The sequence below is a fragment of the Bos indicus genome, chromosome 2, assembly GCF_029378745.1.
Source record: "Bos indicus isolate NIAB-ARS_2022 breed Sahiwal x Tharparkar chromosome 2, NIAB-ARS_B.indTharparkar_mat_pri_1.0, whole genome shotgun sequence".
NCBI lineage: Eukaryota > Metazoa > Chordata > Mammalia > Artiodactyla > Bovidae > Bos > Bos indicus.
Window position 1 is genome coordinate 34,038,296 of NC_091761.1, and position 26,436 is coordinate 34,064,731.

A 26,436-nucleotide genomic window follows, 5' to 3' on the forward strand; every position below is an offset into this window, starting at 1 on the left:
CTGGTTTTGAATGACTGGGAAACATGTGAAATCATGCACCTTGTTTTTTGTTTTCAGTGGATTTACATGACACTTTCTGCCAAGGGATGGTTGATTTTCCTTCCTTTTTCTTTCTCTGTGTTTTCCAAATGTACTCACCAAATGACCCACCTTTCTGATCCCAGTTACATTGGGAATTTTGAGTTAAAACTCATCTGGAAAACTCAGTATGAAATATTGTGTTTAAAATAATAATAATAATCTGATATGGCTTCAGAGTAAAATTAAAGATCTTGGAATGGCTGGGTAAGATTATCTAAACTGACGTCTGACCTCCAATGTCTTGACCCACCTTTGAGAGGGAAAGATTGGTTAAGACCACTAATCAAATACAGATTTATGGGAGAAGTAAGCATGTTTAGATTTCATGGTGTCATTTAGAAATATGTCCAAATGAATTATAAAAATATGTTTTCTTCTCTTTTCTTTCATCAGTGTCCTGAATTTCTAGACCTTGAAAAGTCTAAACTTAAATCCAAAGAATCCCTCTCAAGTGGAGTGCATCTGAACACCGCTTCAGAAGACAACTTGACTTCACTTTTAAAACAAGACAGTGATCTCTCTTTAGAGCTTCACCCCCCAAGGCAAAGGAAAACTTGCCTTCATCCAATTAGGCATCCCTCTTTGACAGATTCATCCCTAAGCACTGTAGGAGTCTTGGGTCTTCATAGGCATGTTTCTGATCCTGGTCTTCCGGGGAAATAATCATTTTGTACTGTTTATTCCACATACAATGTAAGTGCTTTTAATGGCTGTTTTCCTTTTTGTATTTAAATCCTCTCTACTTGACTCAGGGGCTCACAAGTTACCATTATATGCAAAAGTACTGTATATTTTCCTAAATTGACGCTTGTAAGGTAAAATTGAGCAGTTAGGATGTAAATATATGTTTGAACTCTTCTGTTCCAAATGTTAAAACTGCCAGCATCTCAAGGCACCTTACTTTTATTTTTATTTTTTGAATCATGTGCATGTTAGGAAACTCCAATTTCTCTTGCATGGAGACTCCTATTTATTGCTTTTACTAAACCAGTACTTTGCTATGAAAATGCCTTCCAAGCAGGAAAGCAGAGGATAAAATTGTTCATGGATGCAACTCAGATGATCCTCAACTCATGGAAGTTCAAGGGGGCAAAAGGGAACCTGGTCACTTTTGAGAACAGATATCCTTCTGGATTGAGATGTTTATAGATAATTACATTCATTCTAGCACACTGAAAAAAAATGACAGTATAGGAAACCATTTCCAAATACATGAATATAAGCCAGCTTTAATGAGGACAAAAAGGCCTTTCTATTTAAAATTCTTTCTCCAACTGTATTCACAACTGTATTCACAAACTCCCTAAAATATTTTCCATTGGCACATTTCCTTAAATGCTTAGAAACAAGTTTCTCTAATTTTTATTTTCTTTTTTATTGGTGGGTGGTGTTGGAAGGGAATCATCTTAAGAACTGCTGAAGTGCTACAGACACAAACTAATATCCACAGCTTTCTTCTGACTCACATTTTAGGGCAATACTGAATTTGATCAGTAAGACTTTTGATCAAATTAGCACACATTGTTTTCTTTCCAAAAACTGCAATTTTAGTGGATTTATGTGGCAAAAGTAGCTTCCATTAAGGGTATATTGTTCTGTGACTTTCTAATTCCAGCTATAGGAAAACGGTATGCATTTACCTATCTATAAAGAAAATGGACAAACCAGCAGAAAAAAATGTTCAACTTTATTTGGTTGTTCAGACACATCTACTAATCAAAGAGTAACTGAAAATCTATTATATGTGAATTGGGCTGAATATATATTGATTCAAAATATCAGAATATATGATGGAATATATTTTAATATATTCAACTGTTAGATTATTTTGGGAGAGTGGTGACATATGTCTCTCGTAAAATCAGCATACAGATAAGTTGCAAGTTAATTTAAGATTCTGATTAGCCAAATTCCAGTTAAGACGTTTTATTTTTCAATTGATTTGAATGCAACTTTACATTTATTATGGACTGGTTCATTGTACACTTTTCTTCTGAACAAAATTTCAAAACTTTTGAAAGTTTCTTCATCTTTTACTAAGTTTTACACATATATATTTTTAAAGAAATACTGTATCTGTGTATATTATTAAATGGATTTATTTATGTCCCTCTATGATAGAAATATAATCTATTGACTTACTTTTACCTTTGGCTAGTATATTAGTTTCAAATACACGCAACTTATTTAAATTTACAAAAACTTTGCACTATTTAAAATATAATTAAAGTGACCTTAAATTGCTCCCTATATATTGTTTAATGGTCACATAAATTGATAATCTGTGTGGAAGGCAATCTGTAGGCATAGGCATGTTTTATCCCTGCTTAATTTTTGAAAATAAAAACATAAGCAATCAAATACACATGACAGAGTGTGTACACAGACCAGTCAATTCAATAAAAGTATAATAATTTTAGCCAGCTTTCCAAATTGTTGGGTGTTATGCAGGTAGAAATTTAGGGGCTAACTGATGATTTCCTTTCCTCACTCAACAAACTTTTATGGGTGTCTAGCAGAGGAGAAAGAGAAATGGCTAACTGATTCAGTGGACAACTTAGGGATTTTGTTTCTGTTATGTAAGGCAGATTTTTGCAGCTGCAACAAATTTCAGAAGGATTGTCAGTCCAAGCTCCAGGGAAGTTCAGAAAGAATTCAACAGAGAATGTTCATTTGTAGAGAATATCTGGCAGGTGAGGAATTCAGATCTGATTGATTAGCGAATGCTTCAACATTTGGTATGACATACCTAAAATTCAGCCTCCCACATAAAGCTTCTATACTTCTTTATAAAAACTAAGCATGAAGGAATAGGAAGACGGGAAGTGGTGTGCAAGCATCCAGCTTGTTTAAATTCTAGTATAACATGAACATTTTGTTCTTTGTAATTCCTCAACATAAAAGAATTTCTTGATATTAAAATCCAAGTCTCAGAGGGTGGGACAGGATTAGGAAGGTCCATTCCTACAGGATACTAGCTTTTTAGCTCAAGCAATATAAAGATATGGTGAGTCAAGTATAGACTTAACAATCAGAAGACTTAACACTGAATTAAACCAAAGCAGTTGTCTTAATTTACAAAACTCATCCCTTGTCCTAGCCAAATATCTAATCCCTAAAGTCACTGTCACTTTCCCCAGTCACAGTCTGATCCCTCCATCGTGGGATCCTGCTGAGAGCCAGGTTAACTACTGTAGCCAATAATGGCGGTATAGCAACTGCTCTCCTCCTAGGTGATTAGAAGCATTAACATAACACCTTTTGGCTTCCACCTAAAAATAATATTACCTGGTCTCCAGGTCTAAATAAAATAGCATCTTAATCTAAAATTTATCTGGGTTAGATGTTATTAATTGCTGAGCATCAATTTGAAAGACTTACCAGTTTACCCTGTAGGGGAGTCCCATACTCTTAATTAGTTGAGGAGAAAACCAGGAATGAAAAATGCAGAAGGCATGTTCTTGCAGGGTTTTAAAATAACCACTCATTCAACATATATGGAAGGAAGGGTTACATTTGGGACAGCAGAGCTTCTTAAGTCCATTATAATAGGTTGGTCATCAGAGTTAGTCAGACCTAGTCAGACCTTACTGACTCTTCCAGTAAGAAGATAAGGAAATTAAGTTAGGGCAGAATAGCATTTGGTGTCAGGTTTAACGTGTATAGGGCTTCCCTGGTGGCTCAGATGGTAAAGCGCCTGCCTGCAATGCGGGAGATCCGGGTTCAATCCCTGGTTCGGGAAGATCCCCTGGGGAAGGAAATGGCAACCCACTCTAGTACTCTTGCCTGGAAAATTTCCATGGACTGAGGAGCCTGGTAGGCTACAGTCCACAAGGTCACAAAGAGTCAGACACAACTGAGCGACTTCACTTTCTTTTCTTTCTTTCTTATGTGTATATGACTGCTGCTCTCAGGGTCCTTCTGGAGGTTGATCATTAACAATGGTTCTAAATGCCTAAAAGAACAAGGTCCCTATCCAAATGTTATTGTAAAATCCTATCATATGTTATCTAAGGATAAAATTGATCACCCGAAATGCCTATCTAAAATAGGAATTATTAACAATAGTATATTTTTTCTGAATGCTTTTTATGGTCAAAAAAGAAATCTGATAGAACTAGTTACTAAAAGTGAATTGGAGTTTGTCAAATGCTTATCCATGGTTAAAAACTCAAAGTAGAGCAGTTGTTTAAGTAGATTTCTAATTGTAAATCAAAATTCTTATAAATTGCAAAAATTTTAAATGTTACTAGACTTCAAATAATATTTTTTGCTGTACAACCAATGTGTCTATTGAGTTCAAAGAGGCACCTAGAAGACAAGATGATGTCATCGGGGGTGGCCCTTGAATTAGCAGCACTAGCTCCAACCACCTGGGAACCTGGTAGGAATGCCTATTCTTGGACCCCACCCATTCTATTAAATCAGAAACTTTGGTGGGAAGTGAGGCCAGTAGTCCTGTTATAACAAGCCTCCTGCATATGATCCTGATGCACATGAAAACTTTGAGACTCCTGTAGTGCTCTGCAGTTAGACCAACTTGGGTCTCAGCACAGGTTCTTTCATTAATAGCTGTGTGACCTTAAGCAAATTAATTAACCCTTCTGAGTCTTTCTCCAGAGATAATGGTACCTGCCCTGAAAACACCTGAGGAGGAAATAAGATAACATGTAGGAGAGTGCCTGGCACATAGTAGGTGCTCAAAAATGCTAGATTCTTTGGCTCTCATCCAGGAACATAACATTAAAAGCAATCAGGAAAATAAGCAATTTTCCACAATTTAGCTTTTGCACAATGTGCAACATCTCCAACTAAATGGCTAGAACCAAGACTAAAGCTTTTGTTTCAGAAAAATGCCAAGTGTAGCTATTGTTTTCTCTCTCCTAATTGTAGTTTGCACTGTTAGGTTTCTAGCTTTAAAATGATACTATTTACAGTAATAATTGTGAGAGTATGAATCTCATGGTTACAAACATATCTACTTTGAATGGATGTTAAATGCCAAGTGTGCAAAAATGGTCTGTTGAATTCAGTACAACTAGTATGTATTTCATGAAGACTGGCTCCCTAATGAACCCTCTTTTGATCCATCATATAATTCCCTAATGGTTATTTTAAAATAATTTTCAAAATACAATTTTGAAAAAATGTACGTTTTTTCAGAAAATAGAAGTTTACGGTCTTAACGGTTCTTTTCGGGCATCAAGGCCCACTCCCTCATGGCACAGATCCATTGTACAGAACAAGCCTGCTAAACTCTAGTGTGGGATAGTAGTGATGGCTAGAGACTCTCAGTGTGGTAAATCTCAGCTCAAGTCCTACCTCCTCTACTCACTGTCAAGGCAAACTCTCAGTGAGCTCCAGAATCCAAAACTATAAAAATGAGATAACATCTTAAGTATCTCAAAGGGGTGTTAAGGAGTCTCTGAAATATATTTGTGGAAGTGCTTTGTAAAACGCAAGGTACAATAAAACTATAAGACTTAATGCATCATCACAAAGATGGTGGTATTAGGGTACCAGTGCCGCAGCACTGCTTATGTCTTCTAAAAACCTTCTAGTGCTCTTTCCCTTGCCTGACACTACCTGAATTTAACCTCATGACAAAGATCTATAGGGTGATTCTCACGCAACTCGCAAAGATCCATCTGCTCAGAAAAGGAGAAAGCTGGCATTAGGAAGCTTCCTCTGCCATAACACCCCAGTGCGTGCATGCATACCCCAATACTTGTCCAACATCACTTTTGTCCAAGATCCATAAAATTATTAATATATCTACATTGCAATTGTTTTCTAGATATGTGATAGCTTCCCCTTGTCCCTCTTACTTGCGTGTTCTCCTTTAAAGTTGTTTTCTTGTGGTTCTCATTAACTTATTATGAAATGATTTCAACCTTTTAAAAACTAAAAGGGTAGCCTTTTTAAATGCTTTATAAAGTATTAGGTATTGTGACTGATCAATGCCCAAGCTTAGAACAATTCATTACATGCTTTTGTGATACAAATACACTGTAAGAATATGCAATATAGAAAAGAAAATCCACAGGAAGACATGAATTCTTTTTTTTTTTTAATGTCAAGATACTTTATCCTTTTTTTAAAACTGGTCACAACACTAAGCTTCTGGCCCATATGAATTCTTAATAATTGACAGCATGAAAAATAAATTATTATGACTTATTTATATAAACTACTAAATGGGAGTTGAGAGAGATGACAAGTTATTTAAAAGTAACACATTATTACTATGACTAGAATAACACATCTATAGAAATGCAATGTTAAGAACAATTGACCAATTTCATTGTTCTACTAATCATCACTCAACTTTCAAATGAGAATACCAAGAATTACTACAGAAATGCTTCCAACAAAATATTTTTATTTTGAGAAGTGGCAATAGTAATATGGTTACTCTTGAAAAGCTAATTTTAATATGAAAACCCAGATGAATTCCTGAATTGCAGTCATAACATCTGCGACTTAATTTATGTTTTAAGAGACAAAAAATAATTCAGCACAACTGTGGTTTTAAAGCACTATACGTTTAATCTGTATTCTTTGTACCTCCATTGTCTGTATTTTAATGCTGTTTTTGAGTTGAAAATAATCAAATAATTATAACTGCTAGCATTTAATCTGTATTTTTAAATACTGACAATATATTGTTTGAGTATTTGAGAAAATCCCACGTAATTCCATCATTTTTGTGTTATTCAGGAGTACAATTCAAAGATCTGTAATCTTATAATTAACTGCTTTACATAGTTTCATCAAAATGGCCCTATAATTACAATAGCATTGAAATAATATGGTACTCTCCTAACAAATACTAAGGAAATAGATAAAAATATTGGGGAATCCCTAGTTTTTAATCTGGGAACCTGCCAACTTTAAAGGCAAATTACCTATTTTTAGCTGAAGTTTATGTTCTATAATTTTGATAGGAATATGTATACAAGAGTGTTTGCTGGTTAAATAATGCATTTCAAACAGTAATGTGTGTAATTACTGGAAAATGTCAGTCATCTGATACAAAGAATCTTGCTCACATCAGTTAAGTAGTAAGTACCTTGGAATGCTTTAAACATAACGAAACAATCTACCAAAACACGTATATTTCCTAGTCTTTATGCACATAATGTAGCATGAAATCATGATGCTTTTGAAATACTCTGTGCAGAAATATTTATTTTTTAGCAAATATTTTCTTCAGATTGGTATGTGATATTGACAATGTAATCTACTTGCACAACTAGTTTTGCAATAACCATCCACAAATAACTGTAAATAAGAAAACTGTAAATTTCATGTAAAAATGATTGCAAAATTTTGGTAGCTAAAAGTGTACAAGTTGTATTGAAAATATAGTATATATACATAATTTAAGAATGAAGCATATAATTTCTGATCTATTTATACATGAAAATTCAAGAATTTGTAAAAGATATTATTTTGGGGAAAAAGAAAGTAAATCTCATTAGCTACTTAGGATACTTTTATTAGGGAAGCCAACTCTTTCCAACATTTTACTAGATACAGAGATAGATACAGGCATGGTGGTGCTGATATATTTCACAAAATCACATAATTGTTAACAGTGCTACAGTTTTACTGAGCTCCACTGGGGCACTAGTAAGCTAGACTGAGTGGTAAAAAGCATTAAATTTCAAAATAAACAAATGACAACCCTTCACTTTTTGCCTCTCAAGAACACAACAGTAATTTACTAAAACACTGTTTATTTAAAATTTCCGATGACTAAACAGGCTTTAATTTACATGAGATAAAATTTTTTATAATGTATGCTTGATACATATTTTTCATCTAGAATGAAAATACTGGGATATGATTTTCATTTGCCTATGCTTCATACATTTTTAATTCTTCCCCTGGAATCATTTATCTACTATTTTTTTAAAAATCAAACTCTCTTTAAAGAAAACTTTTAAATAAAACTGATTGATCATAACACGGCATGTTCTTAGCTAAGGGCTGTTTGGTCTGTTTAGGGTTGAAATTACCCACTATTCACTTTTAAGGTTTAAAAAACCAAGAGAACATTGCCCTATTTGATAAATAAAAAGCCAAACCAAATACAGAGTAGCAGAAAGCACTGTACTATCTAGAAGTGAAGCTGATTAAAAAATACGAATCAAAGTATGAAAAAACAAAATATTTTTTAAAAGATTCTCTTGCCTTAAGATAAATGTAGGGGTAATGCATTTAGATTGCCTGGAGAATCCCAGGGACGGGGGAGCCTGGTGGGCTGCTGTCTATGGGGTCGCACAGAGTCGGACACGACTGAAGTGACTTAGCAGTAGCAATGCATTTAGACAGCTTTGGGAAATTAAATACATATTCTCAAGTTCAGTTAACCCTAAAGTCTTTTATAAGTGGCCTATAATTTTCAAAAGAATATGGATCTTTAATTAGTATGTTTCTGGACTATCCATACTAGCAATGTTCAGGTTATCCTTTGCAATTTCAGTAATCATAACAATATAAAATGTGATTAAATACAGTCAACTAAAATGCAAATACCTGTATCTCTAAAGTACATATTTGTGTCTCCCCCTTCATGCAAGGGCACACACATAGACACATACACTATCAGAAGAAGGGGTACTGATTCCTGGCACACTTGTCTCTGAATATAGCTATTAACTATGCTGCTGCTAGACCAATTCTTCTCACTCCCTGTAAGATTTCCAAACTGCCACCATCTCTGACGTTGCAGAAGGGGCACACCTAAAGACCTAAGTGGCACAGAGGCAAGGAGCCTACTGCTCCCCTCAGGGCAGGGCACAGCACAGCAATGTAGAATTGCCACCAATGTCTACTTACTATGTATTCAGATATAGAAGCACATCTGAAATTTGAATGCTCAAAAAGTAATACACAAAGCTGCTTATCACCAAGCTACATGGGTAAAAGGAATGTTAAGTAATATAAGGTTCTTTTCTTTACTATGCTTTTTAAAATAAGTAGACGTGGCAAAAAACAAAAGCACAAGTTTCCCAGGATTCAAATAATGATCTGATAGTGAGACAGAGAAATTTTTCTTAACTTTCCCAGTTTTCTGCAAAGTACTTTTGTGCTCAGAACTCCATGTTACAGGGCAATTTGAATTCAGTAAAGACATATGTAATTTTATGACCTTATTCTAGACTATAAATTATTTGAACAGTATTCATTTAAAAGCCCTGCCTGTATTCATCACTATAACACAAATTCTAAATATTTTTCTTTGTATCATCTAGTATTATGAAATCAAGACACTCTTAGATGATACCTTAGCATTATACATTTATTTTTAAATGCTCAATTTGCTTTGAAAATGATTTGTGACCAACAAAAATGTGATATTGTAATATGTTTCAAAGTAATAAAACACCCATGGTTGCATTTTAAAGTTTAAGAGAAAAGAAGAATATACTAACCTGAAAAATGTATTAATTTTACTCACTAGATTTAATTTACCAGATTCTAACAAATTTACTCCTATTAATTTCCCAGAAAACTGCTATAAAAAAACATATCATTTATGTCTGTCAAATATAAAAGGACAAAGAAAAGCACACTTCTGACATATAGTATTTGTTTGTTCAGTTTTGTAATGCCATAACAGTGACCTTGATTTATATATTTTACTTAAATCATCACAATTTATATTTTCAATTACACAGATTTTATCTACATTAATAAATTTTACTCTCTTCCAGGGTAAATGCCTTCTCTGGAAATAAACATATCTCTTGACATTTTTCTATTATATTTTGTTTCTGAATGCATGCTTGATAGATCAAATGAGCACAGTCCTTGAAATTACACTTGAAAGTGGACCAAATTAAGATTCCAATAGTATTGATTACCCCCTGATGTAATTTAAAATGTGTAAACTGCCACTCAAAATAGAAGTGCAATACCTGACACTTAATCATTTGGCAGTCTTTTAAGCATAGGTGAATTACTGCACTGTTACTTGAACTGAAGTATCTCTTAATATATATGTTACAGATTTTGTATGATGCAAAACTTTACAGCAAGCTATTTGAATGTTTATTAAAAAAATTCTAAAAATGACATGGAAACATGTTTATTGTATAAATAAAAGCACTTAGACATTAAGAGTGTACATGATTTAATAATTTCCATCATCATAAGAAAACTGGGGCATGAGTTAATTAGTACAAACTACCACACCACATTCACATTCATGTTCATTATAAAATGATTTAATTTTTACCTTAGTAATAGATTCTGTTTACATTATTTTAAAAGCATTAAAAATATGAATTGCATTTTAGCAGAAAAATCCTGGTAATGTGTTCTCTATGGCTAATGTTTATATAAGATTTCCTAATGTGTACAGATTAGAAAACCAAGCACTAGAAAAATATGTAATTGTCCTGAAGGCCAAAATGACACCAGTGTTTGAAATAATGTTAATTTGGGAATTTTACAGGAAAGTGATGATTTTGCAAATCTTATTTCTAGATTTATGTTCTCCTCATTAGTATAAGAAAATTTGAAAAGAGGCTAAATAAAATTCTATGGATTAAAAAAAAAGATTATCTAATGTGAAGTGCAAAACAACTGTCTGACAACCAGGTTGGGCTGGCGTAGAACATCAGTTTTGCTAAGAGGAAGGGTTCTGAGGTTAAAAAAATTCAGAAAAAACTGAGTCAAATAAATTTGAGATTTTCTGTACCTTACGTTTTATTAAGCTTCCTGAGGAAGATGAGGCTTTCCCAAATACGCTTGGTCCTGGGAACTTCTTCAGACCTTCTATGACCAAAAGTCATAGGAACACCTTTGGTAAAGGATGAGTTAAGATAAGCGTGTAAAAGTTCTAACGCAAAGTGTCATTTGACAAAACTTATATGACTCATGTCATACCATTTTAAAAGTTTTACCTCAACTATGGAGCGTCCAAATAAGGAAAATTATAACTGACCTCAGAATAGTACAATTACTCAACCAACTGTACACAGTGTCGGAGAAGGCGATGGCACCCCACTCCAGCACTCTTGCCTAGAAAATCCCATGGACGGAGGAGCCTGGTGGGCTGCAGTTCATGGGGTCACAAAGAGTTGGACACGACTGAGTGACTTCACTTTCACTTTTACACAGTGGAGAAGGAAATGGCAACCCACTCCAGTGTTCTTGCCTGGAGAATCCCAGGGACAGCAGAGCCTGGTGCGCTGCTGTCTGTGGGGTCGCACAGAGTCAGACACGACTGAAGCGACTTAGCAGCAGCAGCAGTACAAAGTGTATGTTAAGATTCCATGCTGCTGAGTCACGGTATCACCCTAATTCAACATGAATGATACACAGTGTGTTTATATGATCTCTTCCCTACAACACTGTTAATTAGAATTCTGTATCTTTTATGCTTCAGTTAAAATGCTCTCACATTATCAAATATATGTTCATGAAAAAAATTAACAGCCAGAGGACAAAATTACATGATTTATTCATTCATACATTTTTATAAATCTAACCAAATGAATTTGACAGCTAATTATATAAAATTATCCATATCAACAAGAGTATACATTACTTCCTTTCCAAGTTTTTTTAAAATGAAAGTTGATTTATAATTCTGTATCTTTATAAAAGTTTTTTTTAAGATACTACATTCATCCTCCATTTTTATGAAACTTATATGAAAAACTATATTATTAATTCAATCACAAGCCATATTAAAATTATGTTAATTTGTATTCACCTTTAAGCTAGAAGATATTCAATTAAAGTGTAATAAAAGTATGTGGTTTACTAACTCTTCATTTAGAAAGACTGAGGCGTGTTTGCCAAGGGACTGATTAACTACAGCCACTTATATCAGTAATCTTAAAATGCTAAGAACCTGGTGACTCCACTTTCAATTTTCATAGTAAAAAATGAAATGCTGTCTACCATCCTCAGGACCCACATCACACTTACTGAGAAAGACTTATGGGTTTACTAATGTCAAAATCACAGACTAATGCTGTCAAGAAAGTCAAACATGTAATTTCTAAACATTTAAACAAAGTGGTAGATTACTTGATTTTTAAACAATTTTTTGAACAGCTAATAGCAATATGTATAAACAATGTAGTTTAAAATAACAAACTTAAATATTGAGATTTCATTAAAAATATGTCATTTGCAGAAAACCTAAATTTAAACAAAGATGCCATTTTAGGTTATCTATACAGAGAAAGAAGTTATGTTCATTAAGAATTTTGTTCCACAGAAGACAATAAAACACACTGAAGAAAAACATATACTGCAAAAAAATTTAAAAAGGAAAAACAATGCCTCCTGTAGTTTTATTTCACCATAGATTATTTATGGTCCACCTAATGTGATTCAGGATAAAATTTTAGGAACTACAATTTTCTTCTTCACAGGCAAAGAGTCGCAAGTTTCTATTTTCTGATTATGTGAGCAAATAAAAAAAAAACCCCTACTATAAAGATTGCACAAAATCTAGGCTTCCCTTTCTGGCTCACCTTCAAATACCAACAACTACAAACAAATTTTTCAAAATATAATTTGTAACCTTCAGGTAAGTATAAATTAGTTTTATCTAGGCTTGCATCATTTAGCTTCTTATACAATCTATCTTTTTAAATATATAATCTATCTTGTAATTAAGAAACAAAATTAAAGCTAAGAGGTATTTATATCACTTAATTATACACCTATGTTGATTATGCAGATACCTCTAAAGTTATAACTTTACTAAAAGCAATAATATTCCAAATACAAAAACATCTCTCTTATTGCTTTACACTGTGAGCTAAAGTAAAAACTCAAGAGAAGAGATTCAATATATGGAATATGGAAAAGCCTTAGAAGCTTTAATTCTAAGGAGTCCAGTTCATTTCTTCTAAGCAGAGAAACTCACAGTATTTCTTCAGCTTTCAAATTCTAGACATTCAAACTGCCATTGTGCCCTGCAAAAACTAATAACAGGCAAAATCATCGTTTGGTAACAACAACATGGTTTTTGTCTTTAATGTTTTGTCTCTAATTATATTCCACAGAAGCATTTTCTCAAGAGGAGAAATTTTTACTAAGGCTTGTAACTCAAACCAGTATTATACTAGTAGGATAAAGTTGACCTCATAATTTCCACATAACACAAATAAAACAAAACCCTGAAACACTTAAGAACATGTGAAATATAACCTTTCCTGTAGCTTCAATTTAAAAAAAAAAATGGACTCAGCCTAATAGCAACAATTGAAATGAGAAAGGAATAGTTCCATTACCTATCATAGATGAACATTTCCTATCTCTTTCAGAAGAAAGATCATCACAAGTGAAATACTTCTTTATAAATTTGCCCTTAAACATGATTTGGAACATAAACTGCCAAAATCACTGTCATAAAATTTTAAAGTATTTTTATGTTTAATATCAAGTCAAATTGGTTACTTGTACCACTACTGAATTTTATATTTGAGTTATGCTGAAAAATATAGAAAAAGAATATGGCTTTTAAAATATATTATCTCCACTACTGAAATCAGAGATCATTTACATTTTCTGATCACTATGAACACACATAGAACACAGTATAAACATCAAAAGTGTGATACAGGATACTCACATCGTCATATACGAAACTCACAACCCCTTGTTGCAAGTGGTCTCTTCTCCTAAAGAAATCTTTAAACAAGAAGTTATTTTCTGTGTTACAGTTTAAAATCTACTTTTAAATAACTGGTGCCCCCAGGTATTACAAAAGGAATAATTTTACACTCTAGTAAATCTTGTGATTTTTTTTTAATGTCCCAGGCCACTGAGATATGAAGAAAATTTTCCAAAACTGAGCTATAACATTTTTCACTATTTATATTCCTAAAGTTTTAAAGCGTTAGAACTCTGTTAAGATCTAACAGTGAATAAAGAGGGGAAGACACATAATACTATCACTTTGCTGAAGGAAATGAGGGACATCATTTGGGGAAAAAAGTCCCATAATACTGTGCCCATAAATGGTCCATACCTGTCAATGCTCGAAGCTTCACACAGCAAGCAACATAATCATCAAAGAAGATTCGGCCATTCTTGCTGTAACGTTTGACAATGGTAGTGACTGTTTGAGGACTCAACCTATAACCTAGAAAAAGGGATGGCTAGATTAAAACTTCTAAAACTACACATCATAAGAACACCATTAACCAACAATGTATTCATGTAAATAAAGCTATAAAACAAATTAACTTTCAGAATTCATTACATAAAAATATATTTCGGAAACAAAACACATTCCTATTGAAATTGATCAGGAAAGGTTTCATTACTAACAGCAAAAGTGGTACATAAATTTCACAATTCCTGCTCCATAAAAAGTCAAAGCTAGGAAAAAGAAAACAATTATCTTTTTGTGCTTGTAAAATATATTTTCACTTTGAAATAATGTCTAATGTAGTCACAGGTTTTTTAATTCATCAATTTTTAAACCCTGTAATTTTACAGTTCTTCAAAAACATCAAAGCAAAGATTATTAGTGATCTTTGATATCATTCAAACCTGTATTTCCCATTGACTGTATTGTCTTACAGTCAAAGAAAATTTGAGAATCAACATGGTTACTTAGAGGGGGAAGAAATAGGGAAATGTTATTCCGTTTTGGCCTATAACCCTTATTCTGTTTCTTCATAGACTTTTCATCTTAACCAGTCTTTTTACTCTTTCTTTGGTTCTTTGCTGTCTAGCCCAGTGGACTCCAAAAGTTTTTGAATGTATACTTTGAGTAAAAAGTTTTGGATCATTCACTCCCATTACATGTATATTATTTAGTCTTAAATTCTATACAAGTATTACTATTTGATGATTTACATTTTAAAATATATAAAAAATAAAATTTAAAAGAATGGAATAAAAGTAATTAGAAATATAAATTATTTCACTTGTTGCCCCCCTAGTGATGGTCCTATGTATTTAATGAGGTGTGTATATTTTACTGTGAAGAATGCTGGCCTAGAAATGTTGTCTTTGTATATTACTGGATTAGACGTAGACAAAAGACATTCATCCAGGCAAAGGGAAAAATAATGAAAATAAATGCAACAGAAGGTAATTCTACAAATAGCTATAATGAAACACAATCCAGGAAACTTGCTAAAAGTAACTGAAAGGAAAGGTATAAATTAATAGAAGTCAAACATGCAAGCAAATGCTATTATATAAAAATAAACCCTAAGCTTTAGAGAGTTATGATTCAGGTGGATATGGGACTGATAAAATTCACAAGATTTTCCATAGCATTCTCAGCAAAAAAAAAAAAAATGAATATTTTAAAATATATCTGAAGACCTAAAATTTGAATAATACAGAATGCCTCTTTGTTACTTACATTCAACTGCCTATGTGAATTCTTTGGTGGTTTTCTTTTTTCCAAATGGTTATATTAATTTTCCAACATTGTGCAGAATTAAGAACCAAGTTTAACTCATTAGGAATTAAGACTATAATTAAACTATACAAGTTTATATGGACAGGACTATCCCTAAAATGACAATTAAAATGTCTATTTATAAAACAAAATCATGGTTTTGACTTTAAACTGAAATTTGAAATAATATACACTTGTTCAGATTTCTGAAAAGTACAATCTTTCAAAAGTTAGTTTTGTTACAAAAGCATTTTATTTAGAAATGAATGTAAATAAAATCACAAGCATAAATACAATTAAGAAAACTACTTAAAACTATGTTACTATAAGCAAGTTAAATGGACTGTATGTAGTTCATGGAATTCTCCAGGCCAGAATACTGAAGTGGGTAGCCCTTCCCTTCTCCAGGGGAATTTTCCTAACTCATGGATCGAACCCAGATCTCCCACATTGCAGGCGGATTATTTACCAGTTGAGCCACAAGGAAAGCCCAAGAATACTGGAGTGGGTAGCCTATCCCTTCTCCAGGGGATCTTCCTGGTATTGAGCTGGGGTCTCCTGCATTGCAGGCAGATTCTTTACCAACTGAACTATGAGGGAAGCCCCAAGCAAGTTACACACAATTCATATTATCATTTTTTTAAAGAAAACACACTGAGAACTTTAGCTTATCAGAGATATGATAAAAATAAAGTTACAGTCTTTTGAGATACTCTAAAATGTAGATTTCTCATTTTGAGGTTTTTTGTGTGTGTGTGTGTGTCTACTGTGTGTTCTATACTACATAAAGAAGATGAAAAACTAGACTATGTATGGAGACCTGTTACTGAGATAAGCTTTTGCCATCAAATTAGAGATCTTACCAAGTTACAAAAGTATACAATATAAATGATGAGTATGAACAATTAGAATAAATTTAAGTATATTCAACATGAAATTAAAAGACGCTTACTCCTTGGAAGGAAAGTTATGACCAACCTAGATAGCATATTGAAAAGCAGAGACATTACTTTTCCAACAAAGGTCCGTCTAGTCAAGGCTATGTTTTTCCAGGGGTCATGTATGGATGTGAGAGTTGGACTGTGAAGAAGGCTGAGCACTGAAGAATTGATGCTTTTGAACTGTGGTGTTGGAGAAGACTCTTGAGAGTCCCTTGGACTGCAAGGAGATCCAACCAGTCCATTCTGAAGGAGATCAGCCCTGGGATTTCTTTGGAAGGAATGATGCTAAAGCTGAAACTCCAGTACTTTGGCCACCTCATGTGAAGAGTTGACTCATTGGAAAAGACTCTGATGCTGGGAGGGATTGGGAGCAGGAGGAGAAGGGGACGACAGAGGATGAGATGGCCGGATGGCATCACCGACTTGATGGACATGAGTCTGAGTGAACTCCAGGAGCTGGTGATGGACAGGGAGGCCTGGTGTGCTGCAATTCATGGGGTCGCAAAAAGTCAGACACGACTGAGTGAGTGAAGTGAACATAGGAAATTCAGAAACTGTTTTATCAACCAGAAGGCATGAAAGATTATCCTTTGAAAAGCTCACAAATAAAATGGTTTTGTTAAAGATATTTAATCAGAATGTATCTATAACCTTGAAATCAAACCAGACAATAGCTGCTGAAATAATATACCCTTTTATTACTTAGCAAGTTTAAACAATTAAGATTCATCTGATCAAAGAACAAAGACGACCTGGATTTATTTAAAGAATTTTAATATGCTTACCCATAGCAGCAATGGCTTGATTCAGTTCATGATGCTCTACTGAGCCACTTCCGTCTTTATCAACAGTTATGAAGTTTTGCTTCCAGGAGTTAAGAGCTGCCCAAAGTTCTTTGAATTCATTAAATCCCATTTTTCCTGAGTAATCTCTCTGATAGTTTTATTAACGAAAATAAATTCTGATACCAAAGAGAATTTAACCTGAACTCAAAATTCCAAATAAGTGATTAAAAAATTTTAAGCTCACTTCTGCAAGAGTTAGCCAATTTCGCATATAAATAGATGTGTGTAAAAATGGAAAAGAATGGAATTCAAATAGGATGTTACAAAGTATTTTTAAACACTCTAGTTTACTATGATCATTTATACCTAAAAACTGCCTTAAGGGTAATTTTGCTATATTCTAGTATTTTTTGTTTTTACTCAAGGATACATCCAACATGGCAATCATAATTCTGCAGGTTTCCAAACTGAAGGCTGTAAAACATATTTATTATCTGAATTAAACTCTGCCCTATTTATGTAAAATTACAACAATTTCTGTTTTTAAAACAAAACATTTACCAACTGACTGCCAAAACTATCCATCACTCAATGAACAAACTCTGACTGTTAGGCATGCATAGTGAAAGAAAAAAAAAAAAAAATTACTACCTTCATATACCTACTAAAGGGATTTGAGTAATTAAATAAGCAATTATAAAATACTGAAAACTAAACAAGGGGAAAAGAGGGCTTTAGTCTTCCTAACACAAATGCTAAGTTGGCTTAAGTAGTTCTCACGTACTGAGATCACAAAACTTGAAAGTGTTAGAGATTTGGTTAAAGCTTAGGGCATATGGGAATGAGAGGCATATAATGACTTCAGATGAGGACCAGATCATGAGTTTTGAACGCCACCCTAAAGGTTTAGACCAATGGAGGTTACTAGAGGATTGGAGAAGGAAATGGCAATCCACTCCAGTATTCTTGCCTGGGGAATCCCATGGACAGAGGAGCCTGGCGGGCTACAGTACATGGGGTCGCAGAGAATTGGACACGACTTAGTCACTAATCAACAACAAAGGATTTTAAGGAACATAGTGGCAATTCTAAAATTTCCATTTCAAAAACAGTAGTTGACAAAGAAAGACTACATAGAGAGTAAAGTATGATGAATCTGGATGTAGTTTGGAAGTTTATTTGGAAGTTTATTGCACTCAACCAAGTAAGAAAGGGATAAGCTTCAGAACTGAAAGGAACTGCTTTTTCTTGGGGGAGGGTGAAAGAAAGGAAGAAGAAATATAGATGATAAGATAGTTGGCTATCTTAAATCAGAAATATTAACACTTCCATATTTAAAGAACTATAAATGAGGACTTACTAGGCAAAATTTGGATCACAATAACTGGAAAATTCTGAAAGAGATGGGAATACCAGGCCACCTGACCTGCCTCTTGAGAAATCTGTATGCATGTCAGGAAGCAACAGTTAGAACTGGACATGGAGCAACAGACTGGTTCCAAATAGGAAAAGGAGTACGTCAAGGCTGTATATTGTCACCCTGCTTATTTAACTTATATGCAGAGTACATCATGAGAAACGCTGGACTGGAAGAAACACAAGCTGGAATCAAGATTGCCGGGAGAAATATCAATAACCTCAGATATGCAGATGACACCACCCTTACGGCAGAAAGTGAAGAGGAACTAAAAAGAATCAAGAATCAAGAAATATCAATAACCTCAGATATGCAGATGACACCACCCTTATGGCAGATAGTGAAGAGGAACTAAAAAGCCTCTTGATGAAAGTGAAAGTGGAGAGTGAAAAAGTTGGCTTGAAGCTCAACATTCAGAAAACGAAGATCATGGCATCTGGTCCCATCACTTCATGGAAAATAGATGGGGAAACAGTGGACACAGTGTCAGACTTTATTTTTTGGGGCTCCAAAATCACTGCAGATGGTGACTGCAGCCATGAAATTAAAAGACGCTTACTCCTTGGAAGGAAAGTTATGACCAACCTAGATAGCATATTCAAAAGCAGAGACATTACTTTGCCAACAAACGTCCATCTAGTCAAGGCTATGGTTTTTCCTGTGGTCATGTATGGATGTGAAACTTGGACTATGAAGAAGGCTGAGCACTGAAGAATTGATGCTTTTGAACTGTGGTGTTGGAGAAGACTCTTGAGAGTCCCTTGGACTGCAAGGAGATCCAACCAGTCCATTCTGAAGGAGATCAGCCCTGGGATTTCTTTGGAAGGAATGATGCTAAAGCTGAAACTCCAGTACTTTGGCCACCTCATGTGAAGAGTTGACTCATTGGAAAAGACTCTGATGCTGGGAGGGATTGGGGGCAGGAGGAGAAGGGGATGACAGAAGATGAGATGGCTGGATGGCATCACTGACTCAATGGATGTGAGTCTGAGTGAACTCTGGGAGTTGGTGATGGACAGGGAGGCCTGGTGTGCTGCGATTCATGGGGTCGCAAAGAGTCGGACATGACTGAGCGACTGAACTGAACTGAGGCAAAATTTAATTTTTTCTAATCCTTATCATTACATTCCATTAGCATACTGATTTACCTCAAGACTTATTATACATAGTCCTGATGAAGGAGATATTATGTCAGTACAGTTCAGTGAAGTTTACAAAGTTCTTACTAGTAGCTCCTTAAGATAAACAAATGAATAAGCAAAAATGCTTAAAATTATTTATGCTATTTGATAAAATATTTTGAAATTTTTATAAAGAAAAAAACTATTTCAGCTAAATTTTATACCCATTAAAGAAAATTATAAAATAATCCACACATTAAAAAAAAAAAAAAACTTTCTTTAATGTTTCACATGGTATCAATTGTAGAATAGATGGTTACGGTATTTTCAGACTGGTAATTCAATTGACACTGAATAAGCAGTTACTATGAACCAGTAGTGTATGTTTTGTGATTTAACATAAACATGCCTAACCTATAATAGTCTCAGTTTTACAAATAAAGCAACTGTGGCCCAGAAAGATAAAGTTTCCCAAGTTCACAGAGCTAACAGGTGGAAGAGAGAGGATTGGAGACCAATGCTCTTTCATACAAAAACTTCTCAGGCAGGGACAGGGAGAAATCTCTGGAATGCCATTCCATCATTTTGTCCAGTAAATTAGATCTATTTTGCCTTAAAGTTAACATAGCACACATTCTTTAAGTGGAAGAATTTGAATAGATGATAATAAATGACAAAAATTCAGTCATCCAATAACCAGCTCTTCAATCAGTTTCAAAATAGAACCAAATGTAAAAGTAAATAACTTGACAAAGAATAGAAGAGAAGTTTTAGGAGAGTTGACAGATTTTCACTCTCTCCCCACACCACATTAGAATGGACAGAATTAAACTGAATTTTTACAACTTGTAATCCTTTAGAGAATAAGAGAGGAAACCAAGGAAAAAAACTGTGCAAGTTGAAAAGTAGGTGGACATAAGTTGCCAAACTCCATCTGAGAAAGTAGCTTCCTGATCCTGCAATAAGAAAAGCTGAGAAGCAGCCTTATTATCCTGGAGGAGACCCCAAACTTTTGCAAATTGGCAGTACTTCTGAAAATGGATGTGAATGTAGAGACAAAAACAGAAGGACTGGTTGAATGCCTATTTAAGGCGCCTTTGAAGCCCAAATCTTCTCGCTTCGGCCGCATGGATGGCTGCCCTGTCTACTCCCAAGCCAGCAGACATCTGGGATTTTATTTTCCGGAGGGTTCTATGCACTGCAGGAAATCAGGAACTGTTGAAGACAGGACTGTCTATTAAAACAGGGAAATAAAGTGACAATTTTACAAAAGACTGAAACCCTCCTGAGTCCTCCCTCCTTGGCTCCAGAGAGCAGATCAACTGGACAACCAGCCCTGAAAGAAATCCCTAAAGATCCTGACGCCCAGTGTTGCAGAACAAACTGCCCAGCTGAACCACCAGGCTCTGAAGTCTGGAGTCAACACCCAGCCCAACTCTCAGGGCTTCTAACCAGTATTTTAGTTAAATATGAGCAACCAAGCCTCATCAGACATCTGAGAAAGGCAGCTAACATGAAAGACAGTCAAATGAACAAACCGGGGAAAAAACATCGAAGAAGCAGGTTATGTAGGAGGAAAAAAACCTGGAAAAAAAATTAAAAATCAGAGAGATAAGGAAAGACATCACATTCATGAAAAAAAGAACAACTGCCTTTGGATTTTAAAAACATGATAGGAGAAATGAGAGCCTCAATAGGACTTCAGGAGAACATATACTAAAATTGGAACAATACAGAGACAGTTAGCACGGCCTTTACACAAGGATGACACTCAAGTTCCTGAAGTGTTAAATAAAAAAGAAAAGAAAAGTTGAGGTTGTTGTGTACGCTCTGTAGCCCACCAGGTTCCTCTGTTCATGGGATTTTCCAGGCAAGAATACTAGAGCGGGTTGTCATTTCCTTCTCCACTCCTGGATCTTCCTGACCCAGGGATCAAACCTGTGTCTCCTGCATTGCTGGCAGATTCTTTATCACTAAGTCACCCAGGATTTCCCCAAAAGTAGAAGAAACCAAGAGGCAGGAGAGAAAAAGAAAAATGACCCAATCCAAATGGCAGGCACTCCACAAAGATAAAATGGAGAAAAGGTCACTGAAGAAAACTGCTCAGAATGAAAGCAAATGAGTCTCGATTGGAAACTCCCTCTGTATCCCCCGCACACCAAGGAATAGCACTGTGACATTTCAGACCAAGGGCAAAGAGAAGCCCTCACAAGCCTCTACACACTAAAAACAACTAATACAATTATGTAAAGTTTAAAAATAAAAAAAATAAAAAAAAAAAAGGCGCGGCCGCGTCGGGGCCCGCGGTGCCCGCCCACCCCCAGGAGGCTCGCCCGGGCTGCGGTGAAGAGGACGCTCCGTAGACTCGGCGCCGGAAATTTAAAAAAAAAAAACAGGAAAACAAATGACATACAGGCAGAAAACAAAAAGATCAAACAATAATGGAAGCTGGAAACAATGGAGCTTAAAACTCTTAAGTCAAAATGTTTTGTAATCTGGAGTTCTATACCTGGCTAGTCATTTGATTCTGAGGACACAATGAAAGCATTTTCACAGAAAGTCTCAAAAGATTTGTTTCCCATGTACTTTTATTAGGAAGCTAATTAACAATGCATTTTATCAAATTTAAGATGAGAACAAGCGATGGAATGAAGGGGAGATGCAACTCAAGAGAGAGAGGAAAGGGCTCCAGATGAGTGCATTATGACAGCTATGCACAGAAAACGAGGCACAACAGAAAGCTCCAGGATGGGGATTAATTTCAGAAAAAGCAGTTATATAAAAAGGAAAATTAATCATATATTATTCTAAGACTCAGGAAGAGCATTTAGACAGTAACAATAAAGCAAATGCTGATTACTGACCTAATGAAAATTACTTAACAGCTATAGGGGATGGAGGGGAAGGGAAGGGCTCCTGTGCACAGGGCAGGGACACGCCTGAAACGGTTATAGCCTCATTGTCCACAGCAGGACACAATCACTGATCATCATCAAAACTGAAAATCAGCAGCAATAAAAGCATGCTATTTGAGATATGGAGGCACATTTCAAAAGAATTAGCTGAAAGAAGTTGAAAGAGATTTTTCCTAAGAGTGGTTAACGTCATGGAGGGGGAATGCACACCGAATAGTATTTACTTAACAAGATTTGTAGCATTATTCGACTCTGCATTATGTGTGTGAATGTATGTGATAAAAAAGTTTTAAAAAATATTTCAAGTATGGAAACTAAAAAGTTAGAAAGTGAATTTCCTAGTGCAATTTCAACAGAAGGAAAAAAAAAAGATCTCACGAGAATAAGTTCCACTAATTCCAGACTGTGTTAAACACTTCTGAAGTTCTTCAGCATCCACTTCACCATCCTGTTAAAAAATAATTATAATCTGATTAATAAAAGAAGTTATATAAAAGCATACTAAAGTGCTAACTGGCTGTTCAAGGCCAATGAATAAATATGCAGTCTTCAAAATATTACTCTATTATCAACTATAAAATTATAGAGATAATTACTGATGACAAAGACACATTAGAGAACATCACACAACATGAATACTTTTTCACAATCAAATTTTATTCTATTAAATTATGCAGGCATTTCACATATAATTTATATTCTCTACTTCTGAAAAACAGCATAATCACTCTGTCCTATAATAATGCAATGTAAAATCTTGTGAGAATCATTATACTTCTACTATAAAAAGTTAGAAAAATGCCTAAAATGTGTTCAGAGAAGTCTCAAAATTTTTCTTTCATGCTTCTTTTGAGGGGAGCTTATTTCTAAAGGATACTGAATCTTTAACTGGGAAGAGAAAATATCATTTTCCTTCACATCTTTACTCTCAGCTCGAGAGTCCCCCTACATTTTGGTGCTACTCTTCTTTTTGCCCAAATATTCTTTGCCATTCTTATGGGAAAAAAATCTTTTATCACAAATAAGAAATCACAATCAAAGTGAAACAAGTTGAATACTTTCATTATGTTTCAGTACTGGATCCTCTTTTCTAAAAAATTAAAGAGTATTAATAATTTACTTGGAAGCATCTCATACATGGTCATGAATTCAAAACAAAAGCTCTGGGAAAGGATTAAGGAAGCAAATTTAAAGCATGTAATTTATAAGAATCCAAAAAACAAACAAACAAAACTTTTACAAACTAATGCTAAGAAGTATTATAAACACGTCTACGGAGCATTATAAACACTTCTAAGGAGTATTATAAATATTATCAGGCAAGTGAGAGACTAACTTCTAAATTTGAAAAAGTTTAAAAAAACTCAGTAGTTACATTAAATTATATTTTAATGCAATATTAAAAAAAAAAACAAAATTAATGCAAAAACATCTGTGAAAAAATATCCAGTTTTTAAATAAAGGCTCTGAACCTGTGTTTGCACCATTCACCTCATTTGTCTCTCTTGATATTGACCCTGTTTAGGTCTATCAAGCCTGTTAGATTTACCTGATGGTCTTAAATTTTTAAGATATTTAAGTATATACCAGTTTATTTATTGCATTTTAATCTGCTTATTTTGGGGAAATAAACCCAAGTATTTGGTAGAACAAAAATTTAATGGAAGTGTCAAATAGTACAATCATAGCAGATCATTGTTGACAACTGTTACAATGAAATAGTTTGTAAGTCAAATAAAGGTCTCTAAATATACATGTCTGTTTCTTATATTTTAAGTTGTAGTTTTATAAAATGAGTTTGTTATATAGTCAGCTATAGATTACATACTTTTTCCCAGTATTATACTACTTAAGAGCTCCTTGCAGATAAGAGTGGTATAAGGTAACAGGATTGCATTTAGCTGCAAATAATAGAAAATATTATCAAAGGGGCTTAAAGAAATAAATGCTTATTGGGGCTAAGCAGATCTAGACTCTGTGGCGACTTAACGAGGCCATCAATCTCTTTTCATATTTCCAAATCCCTCATCCACAGGCCTTTATCTCAAGCTTCTGGCCTCCAGATCACAAGATGGCTACAGCACCTCCATACTTCAAGTCTCCTTTCCAGGCAAGTAGTCGCCTTTCCAGAAGGAGGAAAAAGGACTAACACTAGTTTCCGTTAAGCTTTCCTCATTTGGAAAAGGAAAGCATCCTAAAGAAATTGCACCTACATCTCAATGGCCAGTATTATGGCACATGGCTACCTTTACACAAAGGTGTCTGAGACAGGATTAGGGTTTTCCAGCCTCTAATACACATGAAAAAGGAAAAGGACGTTTTGAATCAAATTTGGCTAGCCAAAACAAAGTGTTTGCAACACATAATAATTCTGTGTATATATATTTCTAGAAAGACATATGGGATCTAGTGAACTTTAAATGAATGAACAATGAATGGAAAATGTTATCAAACTTCTCTGAAATTCTAACCACTCAATAAATCTTGACTACTGTAAAAGGAAAGAGACATGGTCTGTGTCTAAGACTCAAGAGTGAATCTCTGTCTCTGCTCATTATTTGATATTTGCACCTTCATTCCACCCCATTTCCTTTACCTTTTCCTGATCTGCTTTACCATCAAGGCTCTCCCAGAAACATCCACAATGTACAAGTCTCTGTGATACTCTGCCCCAGCTTCCTCAAGAAGATTTACATATATATCACTTCTTCCCAGATGGTATCTGGCTCAGTCTCCATGCATCACCCTGGTTTCTCCTAACATGTTAGACACCAAACTAACAGACTTTTTAATAAGATAATTATGACCACCCTAATTTCTGATCTCAGGAAAAAAACTAGATAAGCTTAAAATACAAATTTCATATACATTTTAAATGATACAGTAAATAAAAGAGCTTGACATTTGTTTTATATTGCAATAATTTTTTTTAAACTGATATTTGTGCTGTATATTTAGCATTTTACCTGGCCAGCAATAGCAAGGAAGCATTTCCACATGGGGTCTCCTGTTGAAATACTGCCTGGATAAGCTGGGTGTCCAGGGTATCCTGGCTGTCCCAATGGATTGCCAAAATTTCCAAACTAAACGAGTGAAAAGGGAGGAGGTTATTCATATAAATATTACCCGTTATACACTAAATTTGGTTTAAAAGAACATATTTATGATAAGTCCGTTGAAAAGTAAAAATTGAGTTACTGAAACTTCCCAAATCATCACAAAAGCTGTTAGCTACAAACTGTTAGTTGCCCTGCGTTACTTAATTCATCTCATTAACAAATATTATCCAATGTTCTTTAAAGTCTTAAAAAAGAAGTCTCTAGCCTCTAAGAATGAGGCGTACTTTAAAAAAGTGTTGATCATCATCACAGAAGCAAAAAGTTAAAAAATATAAGAAAATTTCACCTATAGTAAAATGAAAAAGTAGTAAACCTAAAGATACATACATAGAAGAATACATAGTAAATACAATGAAACTGTGTCCATGACCAAATCATGGGAAAGTGCATAGGGCTGAAACATCCTGAAACAGCCACCAAAAATCATGTATTGTTTTAAAAAGCAAGACACCAATGAAGAGAATAACAGGTGGTAATTCAAACCATGGTCCTCTTCAAAATAAGAACAACAACAATACCAACAATAATACTAGCTAATATTTATTGAGAGCTTGTTATATCTTAAGTACTGTTCTAACTACTTTCTCACTACCATGTGAGTTCCCAACAAGTCGGTGAGGTATGAAAGTACTATGTCCTCTTTCAGTTGAGGAC

At 34.5% G+C, this 26,436-nt stretch overlaps 2 protein-coding genes and 1 non-coding gene across 6 annotated transcripts in view; 2 read left to right on the forward strand and 1 right to left on the reverse strand.

Annotated features, from left to right (window-relative positions):
* The window catches only part of KCNH7 (potassium voltage-gated channel subfamily H member 7), a 535,441-nt gene extending 526,791 nt beyond the window's left edge, over positions 1 to 8,650 (forward strand). For both annotated transcript variants that reach the window (XM_070804157.1, XM_019971802.2), the window contains one exon: positions 475 to 8,650. In XM_070804157.1, the coding sequence (XP_070660258.1) occupies positions 475 to 744 (270 nt within the window). In that variant the 3' untranslated portion in view covers positions 745 to 8,650. The remainder of the gene's footprint in view (positions 1 to 474) is intronic.
* A 1,470-nt stretch (positions 8,651 to 10,120) lies between these two features.
* Positions 10,121 to 26,436, reverse strand: part of GCA (grancalcin) — a 43,780-nt gene continuing 27,464 nt past the window's right edge. For all 3 annotated transcript variants that reach the window (XM_019971835.2, XM_019971829.2, XM_019971823.2), the window contains 7 exons: positions 25,630 to 25,746; positions 23,042 to 23,111; positions 17,641 to 17,684; positions 17,211 to 17,358; positions 14,093 to 14,206; positions 13,694 to 13,752; positions 10,121 to 13,043 (listed from right to left, as the gene is read on the reverse strand). In XM_019971835.2, the coding sequence (XP_019827394.2) occupies positions 13,017 to 13,043; positions 13,694 to 13,752; positions 14,093 to 14,206; positions 17,211 to 17,358; positions 17,641 to 17,684; positions 23,042 to 23,111; positions 25,630 to 25,662 (495 nt within the window). In that variant the 5' untranslated portion in view covers positions 25,663 to 25,746 and the 3' untranslated portion in view covers positions 10,121 to 13,016. The remainder of the gene's footprint in view (positions 13,044 to 13,693; positions 13,753 to 14,092; positions 14,207 to 17,210; positions 17,359 to 17,640; positions 17,685 to 23,041; positions 23,112 to 25,629; positions 25,747 to 26,436) is intronic.
* On the forward strand, positions 21,445 to 21,547 carry LOC139179070 (U6 spliceosomal RNA). The gene has a single exon (XR_011563475.1). It is a non-coding gene; the product is annotated as a U6 spliceosomal RNA (small nuclear RNA).